Consider the following 14,592-nt stretch of genomic DNA (forward strand, 5'->3'; position numbering starts at 1 on the left):
GCATTTTATATTTTGTTAGGTATGGCCAAATGTCCTGAACTTTAGGCCTCTATTTTTGGTTGCATTTTGCACTCCACCCCCCCCTCCATATTATGTAAGTGCCACACAGTGAGCATTTGCAAAATTCTTTAATTCTTATAACTTATTCTCCACCCTCATCCTTTGTCCCCTTCTTGCCCTTTCTTTATTACTGCCTTGTTGATAATGGGACTTTCCAGGAAGATGATTAGCCCATAAATAGAGGAAAATCCTAGATTGTCTTTACTTTCAGTTCCCTCTACCCCCTTGCTTCTTTTGCAAAACACGAGAGGAGTTTTCTAAAATGCAGATTTGAAAACATTGAGCTTTTTCTCAAAAAACTTCAAAAGGGGGCACCTGCGTGGCTCAGTCGATTAAGCGTCTGCCTTCAGATCAGGTCATGATCTCAGGGTCCTGGGATCGAGCCCCGCATCGCGCTCTCTGCTCAGCGGGAAGCTTGCTTCTCCCTCTCCCATTCCCCCTGCTTGTGTTCCCTCTCTAGCTGTCTCTCTCTGTCAAATTAACACACACACACACACACACACACAAACTTCAAAAGTTCTTTGAAGTCAGAGTGTAGTTGCTGTGTCTTAGCATAGTACACAAAGCTGTCCCTGATCAGCTCTAGGTCATTGCTTCTGCCACACCCTTCACTCCATTCTGAGTCATATTGAATAAGTTTTTAGTCCTAACAATGTGACCTCTTTTACTCTTCCTTCCCTTGCTTACCACTTTCCTTTTGCCTGGTATGCAAAATACTCTCCCGCCCTCATAGTCCATCTAGGAAGCTCCTTCTTATTTTTCAAATAATTTCCCTGATTCTCAGCTTTTCCATTTAAAAAGGACAAAACAATACCTAAATCTTGGTTTTGTAGTAATTCTATGAGATAATCCTATTTTAAGTCATTATTTCAGCCAACCATATAGTAAACACTCGAATATTAAATCTTCTTCCTCAATTTTCTTTGTGACACATTTTTATAACATAAGGTATATCATTAGTAAATCAATACAAAAAAAACCCCACAATAATTTTTTTAAATTTTATTATGTTTTGTTAGTCACCATACATTACATCATTAGGTTTTGATGTGGTGATCCACGATCCATTGTTTTTGTATAACACCCAGTGCTCCATGCAGTACGTGCTCTCCTTAATACCCATCACCAGTCTAACCCATCCCCCCACCCCCTCCTCTCTAGAACCCTCAGTTTGTTTTTCAGAGTGCACCGTCTCTCATGGTTCGTCTCCCCCTCCGATTCCCCCCCTTCATTTTTCCCTTCCTTCTCCTAATGTCCTCCATGCTATTCCTTATGTTCCACAAATAAGTGAAACCACATGATAATTGACTTTCTCTGCTCGACTTATTTCACTTAGCGTAATCTCCTCCAGTCCCATCTGTGTTGATGTAAAAGTTGGGTATTCATCCTTTCTGATGGCTAAGTAATATTCCATTGTATATATGGACCACATCTTCTTTATCCATTCATTTGTTGAAGGGCATCTCGGCTCCTTCCACAGTTTGGCTATTGCGGACATTGCTGCTATGAACATCGGGGTGCATATGGCCCTTCTTTTCACTACATCTGTGTCTTTGGGGTAAATACCCAGGAGTGCAATTGCTGGGTCATAGGGTAGCTCTATTTTTAAAATTTTGAAGAACCTCCACACTGTTTTCCAAAGTGGCTGTACCACCTTGCATTCCCACCAAGAGTGTAAGAGGGTTCCCCTTTCTCCACAACCTCTCCAACATTTGTTGTTTCTTTCCCTGTCCATTTTGGCTATTCTAACTGGTGTAAGGTGGTATCTCAATGTGATTTTGATTTGGATTTCCCTGATGACTAATGATGATAAACATTTTTTCATGTGTCTGTTAGCCATTTGTATGTCTTCTTCAGAGAAGTGTCTTTTCATATCTTCTGCCCACTTTTTGACTTGATTATTTGTTTTTTGGGTGTTGAGTTTGAGACATTCTTTATAGATATTGGATACCAGCCCTTTATCTGTAGTGTCATTTGCAAATACCTTCTCCCATTCTGTGGGTTGCCTCTTTGTTTTGTTAACTGTTTCCTTTGCTGTACAGTAGCTTTTTATCTTGATGAAGTCCCAAAAGTTCATTTTTGCTTTTGTTTCACTACCTTTTGGAGATATATCTTGAAAGAAGTTGCTGTGGCCGATATCAAAGAGGTTATTGCCTATGTTCTCCTCTAGGATTTTGATAGATTCCTGTCTCACATTGAGGTCTTTCATCCACTTTGAGTTTATCTTTGTGTATAGTGTTAGAGAACGGTCAAGTTTTATTCTTCTGCATGTGGCTGTCCAATTTTCCCAGCACCATTTATTGAAGAGACTGTCTTTTTTCCTTGCATGTTTTTTCCTGCTTGGTCAAAGATTATTTGACCATAGGGCACCTGGGTGGCTCAGTTGGTTAAGCGACTGCCTTTGGCTCAGGTCATGATCCTGGAGTCCCTGGATCGAGTCCCGCATCAGGCTCCCTGCTCGGCAGGGAGTCTGCTTCTCCCTCTCCCACTCCCCATTTGTGTTCCCTCTCTCGCTGTGTCTTTCTCTGTCAAATAAATAAATAAAATCTTTAAAAAAATAAAAAAAAAAGATTATTTGACCATAGAGTTGAGGGTCCATATCTCGGTTCTCTATTCTGTTCCATTGGTCTATATGTCTGTTTTTGTTCCAGTATCATGCTGTCCTGGTGATCACAGCTTTGTAATATAGCTTGAAATTGGGCAACGTGATGCCCCCAGCTTTGTTTTTCTTTGTCAACATTTCCTTGGCGATTCGGGGATTGTTTGTTCCAGCACTTTGAAAAATGTCATTGGGATTTTGATCGGGATGGCATTGAAGGTATAGATTGCTCTGGGTAGCATAGACATTTTAACAATGTTTATTCTTCCGATCCATGAGCATGGAATATTTTTCCATCTTTTTGTGTCTTCTTCAATTTCTTTCATGAGTGTTTTGTAGTTCCTAGAGTATAGATCCTTTACCTCTTTGGTTAGGTTTATTCCGAGATATCTTATGGTTTTTGGTGCTATTGTAAATGGAATCGTTTCTTTAATTTCTCTTTCTACAATTGCGTTGTTAGTGTATAAGAAAGCAACTGATTGCTGTGCATTGATTTTGTATCCTGCCACATTACTGCATTGCTGTATGAGTTCTAGTAATTTAGGGGTGGAGTCTTTTGGGTTTTCCACATAAAGTATCATGTCGTCTGCGAAAAGAGAGAGTTTGACTTCTTTGCCAGTTTGAATACATTTTATTTCTTTTTGTTGTCTGATTGCTGTTGCTAGGACTTCTAGTACTATGTTGAACAATAGTGGAGAGAGTGGGCATCCTTGACATGTTCCTGATCTTAACGGAAAGGCTCTCAGCTTTTCCCCATTGAGGATGATATTCACTGTAGGTTTTTCATAGATGGATTTTATGAGCTTGAGGAATGTTCCCTCTATCCCTATACTCTGGAGAGTTTTAATCAGGAAAGGATGTTGTATTTTGTCAAATGCTGGTTCTGCATCAATTGAGAGGACCATATGGTTCTTCTCTTTCCTCTTACTAATGTGTTCTATCACATTGATTGATTTTCGACTGTTGAACCACACTTGCATCTCGGGGATAAATCCCACTTGGTCGTGGTGGATGATCCTTTTAATGTATTGTTGGATCCTATTAGGATTTTGTTGAGGATTCTGGGATCCATATTCATCAGGGATATCGGTCTGAACTTCTCCTTTTTGATGGGGTCTTTGCCTGGTTTGGGGATTAAGGTAATGCTGGCCTCATAGAATGAGTCTGGAAGTTTTCCTTCTATTTTTTGAAACAGCTTCAGTAGAATAGGTATTATTTCTTCTTTGAATGTTTGGTAGAATTCCCCAGGGAATCCATCAGGCCCTGGACTCTTGTTTTTTGGGAGGTTTTGGATCACTGCTTCAATCTCGTTACTGGTTATTGGCCTATTCAGGTTGTCAATTTCTTCCTGTTTCAGTCTTGGCAGCTTATAGGTTTCCAGGAAGGCCTCCATTTCATGCAGATTGCTCAGTTTATTGGCATATAGTTGTTGATAATAATTTCTAATAATTGTTTCTATTTCCTTGGTGTTAGTGGTGATCTCTCCCCTTTCATTCATAATTTTATGAATTTGGGTCCTTTCTCTTTTTCTTGGATAAGGCTGGCCAGTGGTTTATCGATCTTATTCTTTCAAAGAACCAACTTCTAGTTTTGTTGATCTGATCTACTGTGTTTCTGGTTTCTAGTTTGTTGATTTCTGCTCTAATTTTAATTATTTCTTTTCTAATGCATGGCTTAGGCATCATTTGTTGCTTTTTCTTTAGTTCTTTAAGGTGTAGAGTTAGTTGGTGAATTCGGGATTTTTCTGTTTTTTTGAGTGAGGCTTGGATGGCTATGTATTTCCCCCTTAGGACCGCCTTTGCAGTATCCCATAGGTGTTGGACCAATGTATTTTCATTTTCATTGATTTCCATGAATTGTTTAAGTTCTTCTTTGATATCCTGGTTGACCCAAACATTCTGGAACAGAGTGGTCTTTAGCTTCCAAGTGTTTGAATTTCTACCAAATTTTTTCTTGTGATTGAGTTCCAGTTTTAAAGCGTTGTGGTCTGAGAATATGCAGGGAATAATCTCAATCTTTTGGTATCGGTTGAGACCTGATTTGTGACCCAGTATGTGGTCTATTCTGGAGAAAGTTCCATGTGCACTCGAGAAGAATGAGTATTCTGTTGTTTTAGGGTGGAATGTTCTGTAAATATCTATGAGGTCCATCTGGTCCAGTGTATCATTCAAAGCTCTTGTTTCCTTGTTGATTTTTGGCTTACATGATCTGTCCATTGCTGAGAGTGGAGTATTGAAGTCTCCTACAATTAACGTATTGTTATTAATATGACTATTTTGGTTAACAGTTGGCTTATGTAGATGGCTGCTCCCATGTTGGGGGCATAGATGTTTACAATTGTTAGATCTTCTTGTTGGATAGACCCTTTAAGAATGATATAGCGTCCTTCTCTGTCTAATTACAGACTTTAGCTTAAAATCTAATTTGTCTGATATAAGAATTGTTACCCCAGCTTTCTTTTGAGGTCTGCTGGCATGGAAGATGGATCTCCATCCCTTCATTTTCAGTCTGGATGTATCTTTAGATTCAAAATGAGTCTCTTGTAGGCAGCATACGGATGGGTCCTATCTTTTTATCCAATCTGCAACCTTGTGCTGTTTTATGGGAGCATTTAGGCCATTCACGTTGAGAGTGATTATTGAAAGATATGAATTAATTGTCATCATGTTGCCTGTGAAGATGTTGTTTTTATAGTTTGTCCCTGTAAATTTCTGTTGTATCTCACTCTTGGGGTCTTTCTCCTTTTATTGAACCCCCCTTCATATTTCTTGCAGGGCCAGCTTAGTGGTCACATATTCTTTCAGTTTCTGCCGGACATGGAAACTCTGCATCTAGCCATCCATTCTAAATGAAAGCCTTGCCAGATAAAGTATTTTTCGCTGCACGTTCTTCTCATTAGTAGAGAATGTCTTTCCGGGCCTTTCTGGCTTGCCAGGTCTCTGTGGATAGGTCTGACGTTATTCTGATATTCCTCCCTTTGTACGTAAGGAATCTCTTCCCCCAACTGCCCTTAAGATGGTTTCCTTGGTTCTAAGATTTGCAAGTTTTACTACTACATTTCAGGGTGTTGGCCTGTTTTCCTTTATCTTGGGAGGGTTCCTCTCTACCTTTAGGATGCGAATGTTTGTTTCATTGCCTAGATTAGGGAAGTTCTCAGCTACGATTTGCTCAAATACATCTTCTAGTCCTCTCTCTCTCTCCACTCCCTCCGGGAGTCCAATTATTCTGACATTGGAATGCTTCATGGTGTCACTTATTTCTCTGATTCTATTTTCATGGATTCTGAGTTGTTTTTCCCTAGCCTCCTCTTTTCCCTTTTCATCTATTATACTGTCTTCCAGGTCACTTATTCGTTCTTCTGTCTCACTTACCCTAGCTGTTAGATTATCTAGATTGGATTGGATCTCATTGATAGCATTTTTAAGTTCTGCCAATTCAGCTTTCATTTCTGCCCTTAGAGACTCTATGTTGCCATGAATTGATTTCTCCATTCTAGCTATTGTCTTCACAGTTGCCAGCCTGAATTCCATCTCCGACATCTTGGTTATATCTGCATCCATTTGTAAATCTGCAGCATAAGTCATAATCTCTGAGTCTTTTCTTTTGGGGGGTCCTCCTCCTAGTCATTCTGTTGATGGGTGTTTGAGGGAATTTATAGAGTCCAAATTATTGACCAGAATTCAAGCAAGATGCACCTGTTTTCTTGGGACCTTAGGGTTGCTGGCCTCTTGTTTTTCCCAGCCTGTCTTCTGGGGGAGGGGCCTGCTGCACTGTTACTCATGCAACCCTCTTTGGGCGGAGTTTCCTTGCCCCCCTGTGGTGGGGGATGGGCTCAGCAGGAATCAGTTTTTGGGGCTTTTGTTCTCTGGTGGCTTTCCATGTCTCTTCTGAGAGTCAGAGCAGAAGAGACTGTTTCCAACCCTCTGCCTCAGAGCAGAGAGACCGCAGTCTGCTCTTCAGTGAGTTCTCCAGGCCACACTGTCTCCATTTCTGTCTGTGCTGCTATAAACTGCAGCGTCCTGGGTTGTGCACCCTTCCGTAGCACTCCCAGTCCTGCCTCCAGGTCGGAGCGCGTCTCAGCCCTTTGTGCTTCTAAAACCGCCAGCTGCTCCCAGTCCCATGCGTGACCCCACCGCTCTGGCTTTCTGCCCTGGGGGCTGCCCTAAAGTCATTTCCCCACAGCTACTGGTCTGCCAGTCTGTGCCCAGACCCCAGCGCACAAGGCTGTCGCTCACCGGTGGTGTAGGATCCCCATGGACAGGCTCCCTCTCACTGCTGTTTATGTTCTGATATCTGCCCCGTGGAATCAGGGCTCCCTGCTTCATATCTCAAAACCAACCGCCTGCAATATTCTGTTTGTAGAGATGCAGATCTTCTTACATCTCAGGCTCGTTTCGTGGGTGCTCAGAGTGGTCTGGTAGATATCCAGCTCAATTCTGGGGACCAGTTGAAATAGGGTCTCCTACTCCTCTGCCATCTTTCCTTTTGACACAATAATTTAACAATATAGTACATGGCAAGATATCTGTGCTCAGTGAATGTAGAACTGGGTAAATGGATTGGTTGAGACCAAGATGTGTGATCTTGGTTACATCTCTCTAATCAAGTGGATTGGCTGGTAGAACTTGGTTGTTTGATTGCCTAACCATTTCATTATGCACTCAATGCACCCATGACTCAGTCTCAATGGTAATTAAGTTTGATAATTGAGATGTGACTTATTCTTAACAAAACCACCTTGTGCTTGTAAGTGCTGCCATTTCATGCTGCTCCACTAGTAAAACATCTGTTCATAATCCCTCTAGTCTTTTTCGGGAAATGATGGCAAAACTTGCCATTTTGTAACTCACAAAATATATATTTTTTTCCTTTACTTTTGGATGACTATCTTCAATCTTCTGGAATGGTCTTCATCTTTGCTGTTCTTCATCTTCATCTAGTCTGTTCAGGCTGCTGCAACAAAAATACTATCGTCTGGGTGACTCAAACGACAAACATGTCTCATAGTTCTGGAGGCTGGAAGCCCAAGATCAAGGTGCCTTAGATCACCTGGTTTTGGGCTTTCCAACAGCCACCTTCTTGTTGTGTCCTCACATGGCAATAGGGGCAAGGGAAGTCTTTGGGGTCTGTTTTATCAGGGCACTAATTCCATCATGAAGACTCCACCCTCCAGATCTAATTACTTCTTAAGGCTGCACCTCCTACCAGCACAATGCCGGTTAAGATTTCAACATATGATTTCAAGACAACACAAACAGCTAATAACAGCTAATAATCTTGCAAATACCTCCTGCATGTTAATTAAGGACCATCTAATGAGATTATGCTCACCTAGAAATAAAGTTCTTACTAGAAGCCTTGCCTTGTTTTTTTTACTCATCCATCTTGGGCTTTATTCCCCTGTTTGTCTTGCATATTCAATTTTTTTTTATTATGATTTATCCTTGACTGGTGAGATGGAAACCAGTAGGTAGATAAGTATTTGTGTTTTCTTTTGATCACCTGCTGGTGGTACTTTCTATGTTTCTATTTTTCCTGATTCTAAGACATCTTGGAGCTTAAAGACATGTCATTGTTTAGGATTCTGGCAGGAAGGAATGTGATTGCATGAGATGTTGTTAAGTCAAGGTTTTGTTGAAGGCCTAGCATATGGGTTTTCTGTATACTGTATTCCCCACTCTGAGCTTCTATGCTGGAGGGATGCAGCTCTCTACCCCAGAGCCCTCATGCTTCTGTTGGGTAAGAGAATATATTCAACTTGACCCAAGTGCAGCACACCAAACATCTTAGTCCCACTGAGTGTCATGCAAATCTAGAGCTCTATGCTCTGAGAGCCCCCTTCCAGTGCAGAAGGAAGAGTGATATGGATAGAAGGGCCACAGAGCAGAGATGGTCCTATAAGGTTTAAGTCCAGGTCCCTCCCCACTCAACACTTGCCCTTTGACCTTAAGAGAAACACAGGATTTGATAAACCTCAGATTTCTAACCTGCAAAAGATACATAATAGTTACAGCTGCACTACCACCTTGCTCAGTTAATGTGAGAACCCAGTAAGGCAAGTCTTTGCAGTGTTTTCAGAATTATTAGTGAAGTATAATCTGGGATGTATTTCTGGAAGATGTGGTGTTAGGAAGCATGCGTGACACTGCTCCACGGAGAACCTGCTTCTTCCTCTCCCACTGCCCCAGCTCGTGTTCCCTCTTTCGCTGTGTCTCTCTCTGTCAAATAAATAAAGTCTTAAAAAAAAACAGCATGGATGGCAGAGGGAATATGTGTAAGAAGGAAGAAGAACGTGGAAGGAGTCTGGATCAGTTTGCTTTTGCTCTGTCTCTTCCACCAGTCCCAGCAAAGCATCTGCTCTGATGACTATTCGTCTCTCTTAGGGGTCCAGAGACAAGGAGTCATGCTCTCCTCAGATAGTATCCAAGATGCTGGCTCCTGACCTTGAAGGAGAAGGATGAAGCTGTTTTTTTTTTTCCCCTAAGACTTCATTTATTTGAGAGAGAGAGAGAGAGAACCAGCTTGGGCTGGGGGGCAGAGAGAGGGAGAATCAGACTCCTCACTGAGCCCCTAGGGAGCCCGACGTGGGGCTCGATCGCAGGACCCTGGGACCACAACCTAAGCCAAAGGCAGACATTTCACCAACTGAGCCACCCAAGCACCCCAAGGATGCACTTTTTAGATAAGATGAGATTCCCATGCTAAGATAGCTGTTCAATGTTCAAGAAAGGCTGAACATGGAGGCCTCGTTTCCTTGTTCCTTCTCCAGGTTGATGAATTCTGGCCTTACATCAGGTTGCTGTCCAGCTCTGTCGTCAGTGCTCAGCACTAACCAGAAGCTCACACACCTTTACCTACGGGGCAATGCTCTTGGAGACACGGGGGTGAAGCTGCTCTGTGAGGGCGTCTTGCACCCCAACTGCAAGCTTCAGATATTGGAGTAAGTCCCTTAGCTAATTACAATAAGGGGGATACATGGTGGCTAAGGTGGGGGAAATGATGATGGGATGATTTTTATCTGAGAAGGGATGGTGTTCTGCTAAGGTTTGGTTTATTATAGGATCATGGGACTTGGAGGGGTTCTACTTCTTGGTGGTGTAAAGGTAAATACTGGATTTCCTTTCACCACAAAAGAATAGGGTGATATGGCACTTGTGTTTTAGGGAAATTTGGAGAGAGGCATAGAATTTGGGAAAAATCAATTCACAAACTACTATTACTAATTTGATCTGCACAATCCAGTAGACTGGAAAAAAATACTTTCATCTAAAAAGGGGAGAAGAATAACCACGGAGACATACAATTGTTCTAAATTCATTAATCCTGTGCTTTTTGTGCATTTGAAACATTGCAGCCTGAGATCTGGGGGAACTGGGGGATAGTTAAGGGGGCATTTCCTTTTTTTTTTTTTTAAAGATTTTATTTATTAGAGAGAGAGAGAGCACATGGGGGGGAGGGTCAGAGGGAGAAGCAGACTCCCCGCTGAGCAGGGAGCCCGATGCGGGACTCAATCCAGGGACTCCAGGATCATGACCTGAGCCGAAGGCAGTCGCTTAACCAACTGAGCCACCCAGGCGTCCCAAGGGGGCATTTTCTTTAAATCACCCTCTTTCTTGCAGATTAGATGGCTGTGGCCTCACCTCACACTGTTGCTGGGATCTTTCCACACTTCTGACCTCCAACAAGAGCCTGCGGGAGCTGAGCCTGGGTAGTAATGACCTGGGTGATCTAGGGGTCATGCTGCTCTGTGAAGTGCTAAAACAGCAGGGCTGCCTCCTAAAAAGCCTGAAGTAAGTGTGCTCTGCATAGATTTACGTGGGAGGGTTCAGAGTACTAAGGACAAGTTGACCAGTTATCAAAACCCAGGGTGGCTTCATTTGTATTCAGCCTGAGGTTGGGCAGACTTTTTTATGAGTCACAAACCACATATTTAAATTCATCCAGACAGTTAGAATAATTAAGGTTCAGTTGGGTGTGAAAAGAATTTACATTCATATTCCCAAAAGAAACCCAAGTCCCAATGAAAGTGGCCAAATAGAAGTAGATGGCCCTGCAAGGGACCATACGTACTTTGTAGACCTAGAACAGTCCATGGTTCCTCTTAGCTGCAAAGGTCTTTGCACGGTGGGGTATTCTTCGGATTTCTAAATGGGAAAAGAGAGCTCCAGAAGCATCAAGATTAGAAATTCCATAAGCCAGCTTGTGTGCATTGTGTTGAGTTTCATTATTAGTGATATCCCCTGGTATTCATTACCTTTCCAGTAAGAGCTTCCCAATGAGTCCTGTACCTTTGTCAGCTCTGAAAATCATTCTCCACAGAAGAACTTTCCCTCACTTGGCTTTAGGGGCCACACCTTCTCCACACTGGATTTTCTTCTCCTTCATTTGCTATTTCTGCTCAGTCTCCTTTGTGGATTCTCTTTATCATCCTGACCTGCACATGCTGAATCCCCTGGACTCAATCACTGAGCTAATTTTTCTTCTCTATACTTTATCCTGTGTTGACAGCATCCAGTGTTCTGGCTTTACCATATATATGCTGTGCCAGCCAATTTATACCTGCATAAATTCCATGTCCAAATGCTAGTCTGACCTTTCCATTTGTATGTTTAATAAAGGTGCTAAACTTTACATGTCCAAATCCAAACCTGTATTACCCCCTCTGCCTAAAATCTGCTTCTTCCTCATCTTTGTCAGTGGTTGCTTAGTGAGATTTGCTCAGGCCAAAAACAACAGAAAAACACTCTAAGTCATCTTCGACACCTATTTTTTCTTATGCACACATCCAGCTTGTTGGCATTTCTTGTTAGCTCTGCTTCCATAACATGCCTGCTTGTTGACCTCTTCCTGACTTCTGGCTTCATGACTCCTACCCTGGTTCAAAACCACCGTTCTGTCTTGTCTGGATTGTTCTGGTGGCATCTGCCAGGCAACTCTGCATCTGTTATTATCCTGACCATGGCAGATAGAGGTTGTAGCTAAAACAGGAGCAAGTGATCATATCATTCCTACCCTCATGCTCTAGTGATTTCCTATCGCATTCAAAGTAAGATCCACAAACCCATAGCAGTGCCTGAGGCTGCCTGTGGTCTGGCCCCTGCTGCTTCTGCAAATTCATTGTCTCCTAATCCGTGTTCCTTATGCTCCACACACACTGATCTTCTTGCAGTTTTGCAAAAATACGGTCACCTCCACAACTTGGCATTTCCTGTTCCCTCTGCCTGGACCTCTCTCCCCTTTGACAGTCATGTGACTTGTTCCCATGTATCCTTAATCCTCTGCTTAGAGGTCTCCTTCTGTGTGTGTGTCTCTGACCATCCTACTGAAAATATCAGTTTAGCATATTTGCCCCCCTTTTTTGCTTATTTTACACCATCGTGTGATCATCATCATACATACCTGCTATATCACTTTCTTGTTTATTTATTATCTATATCGTACCCAAATAATATAAATTCTATTAGTCCTGGGGCTTCTGTTCTAGTTCATGACCTCAAGGCTGAGAACTGGCTAGAATGCAGGTTTGAATAAACAGAATTTTGCATCGTTATGCAGACACAGTAGAACGCAGGTGCTGCAGGAAAAGCCAGCATTCTCAGAGTGAAGAGAAATAGAAGGACAAAAGCAAGGGAGGCCAGGATGAAGCTGAGACATTACTGTGTGTGGAGTCCCTGACCCAGCCCTGAGGGACAGGCTTCAAACAGACTGAGGAACCTCTGGAGGCAACCCACCTGTCTCATTAGCTCAGGGCGCCTTAAACAACAGACATGTATTGCTCACAGATTTGAATATGGGAAGTCTAACATCACAGTGCCAACTGATTCAGGTCCTGGTGAGAGCTTTCGTCCAGGCTTGCAGATAGCTGCCTTCTTCCCATGTCCCTACATGGAAGAGAGAGACAGAGATGTGAGACAGTGTGTGCCCTGGCATCTCTTACCATAAGGGCACTGATCCCATCGTGATGACCCACCCCCATGACCTCATTTAACCCTAATTAGATCCCAAATGCTCCATTTCAAATACCATTACATGGAGGATTAGGGCTTCAATGCATGGATTTTGAAGAAACACAAACATTCAATCCATAACACAACCAAATCAAGATTGTTAAAAATGGTGCAGGACAAATGGTATGATTTCTTAGCTAAGTTGCAAGGGAAACTTGAGAAAAAAAAGAGACAAGAGGGAAGAAATTATATATCAAAGAAGACTTGACAGGCATACAAACGGTTGCAATGTGTGAACTTTATATGGCTTCTGATTAAATAAACCTCATATAAAAAAATGTATCAGCCTGTTGAGGAAATCTAAACACTGGACATATGTTGATATTAAGGAATCACTGTTAACTTTTTTAGGTGTGATAATGGCATTGTGGTTGTGTTTATAGATGCATGCAGTGCCGTGTTTGTAATAATCCATTGTTGTGAAGAGTACGTGGGTGATAGACGAAACGAGATTGGCCATGAGTTGTTTCTTTAATTTATTTTTTAAAAAGATTTTATTTATTAGAGAGAGAAAGATTGAAAGAATGAGCAAGAACAAGAGAGCATGAGCAGGGGAGGGGGGCAGAGGGAGAGGGAGAAGCAGATTCCCCTCTGAGCAGAGAGCCTGATGACATGGGATTCAATCCCAGGACCCTGGGATCATGACCTGAGCTGAAGGCAGATGTTTAACTGACTGAGCCATGCAGGCGTCCCTGGGCATGGGTTTTTAATTGTCAAATTTGGGTAATAGGCATAGGGATTGATTACCATTCTCTCTAAATTTACATGTTAAAACATTTCCAAACTTGAAGGTTGAAAATATAACAGAAAAACATTAGGCATGAAGTGTAGCATTGGAGAGCTTAGAAGTGTGTTAGATTAAGGGAAGTAAGGAGGTGAGATTTTTAAAGCAAAAATGTTGAGAGTGTTCTTTGAAGAATATAACATAAAGCTGTCAATTTGCTCTTACAGGTTGTGTGAAATGTATTTCAATTATGATACAAAATGTGCATTAGAAACACTTCAAGAAGAAAAGCCTGAGTTGACCATTGTCTTTGAGCCTTTTTGGTAGTGATAGACGTCGGCTGCCAGATGCCAGCATTTTGGCTCCCTGCCGTCCAGGTGTGGACAAGTGGGAGTGAGCGCTCCTCCATCCAGGGTGAAGACCATCACTCCACGATGCCTCTGGTCCAGTGTGGGACAGCGAAATCTTGCTGATGGTGCATTTTACAGAGAATGTGAGCATCTGCTTTACCCGTGGCTTGAAGACACCAGGACAATGAAATCATCCAAATGAGGTGGTTCTCATTATAGAACCTCAGTCAGAGGATATGTTCCTTTTGGTGACCTCATATAACTAACTCATTTAATAAAGCACTTTTTCTGTGTTTCTTTTTCTCTTCTTACTCTCCCTCAATCTCCTTTCCCTCATATCTTTTTTTACCCATCTTTGTTCTGTTTACTTTAACCCATATCACCATTATCACCCACTCCTATCTTTCTAACTATAACAAAACTAGTAAACTATATATTATGTTGCAGTTTTGTAGCAGCAACTTATTTATTTTTAATTTTTGTAACAGTTCTATTTTCTAATAAAATAATTCGTGTTTATTGTAGCTGGTTGAAAATTCAGAAAATTTAAAACTTTTTGTATTTATTGATCTAAATTGTTTCTTTCCCTTAATTTTATTTATTTTATTTTTAAAATTATTTATTATTATTATTATGTTCAATTAGCCAGCATATAATACATCATTACTTTTCAATGTAGTGTTCAAAGATTCATTAGTTGCATATAACACACAGTGCTCATCACAACACGTGCCCTCCTTAATGTCCATCACCCGGGTACCCTATCCTCCCACCCCTCCCCTCTGGAACTCTCAGTTTGTTTCCCAGAATCCAGAGTCTCTCATGGTTCGACTTCCTCTCTGATTTCTTCCA

The 14,592-nt window shown here is 41.8% G+C and overlaps 1 protein-coding gene across 2 annotated transcripts in view; it reads left to right on the plus strand.

Annotated features, from left to right (window-relative positions):
- The window catches only part of NLRP3 (NLR family pyrin domain containing 3), a 47,580-nt gene extending 33,323 nt beyond the window's left edge, over positions 1-14,257 (plus strand). For both annotated transcript variants that reach the window (XM_064595692.1, XM_064595693.1), the window contains 3 exons: positions 9,429-9,599; positions 10,279-10,449; positions 13,618-14,257. In XM_064595692.1, the coding sequence (XP_064451762.1) occupies positions 9,429-9,599; positions 10,279-10,449; positions 13,618-13,717 (442 nt within the window). In that variant the 3' untranslated portion in view covers positions 13,718-14,257. The remainder of the gene's footprint in view (positions 1-9,428; positions 9,600-10,278; positions 10,450-13,617) is intronic.
- The last annotated feature ends 335 nt before the right edge of the window (positions 14,258-14,592 follow it).

The sequence above is a fragment of the Mirounga angustirostris genome, unplaced genomic scaffold (genome assembly GCF_029215605.1).
Source record: "Mirounga angustirostris isolate CCGP_5_RB_7025 unplaced genomic scaffold, mMirAng1.0.hap1 SCAF_7, whole genome shotgun sequence".
Lineage (NCBI taxonomy): Eukaryota > Metazoa > Chordata > Mammalia > Carnivora > Phocidae > Mirounga > Mirounga angustirostris.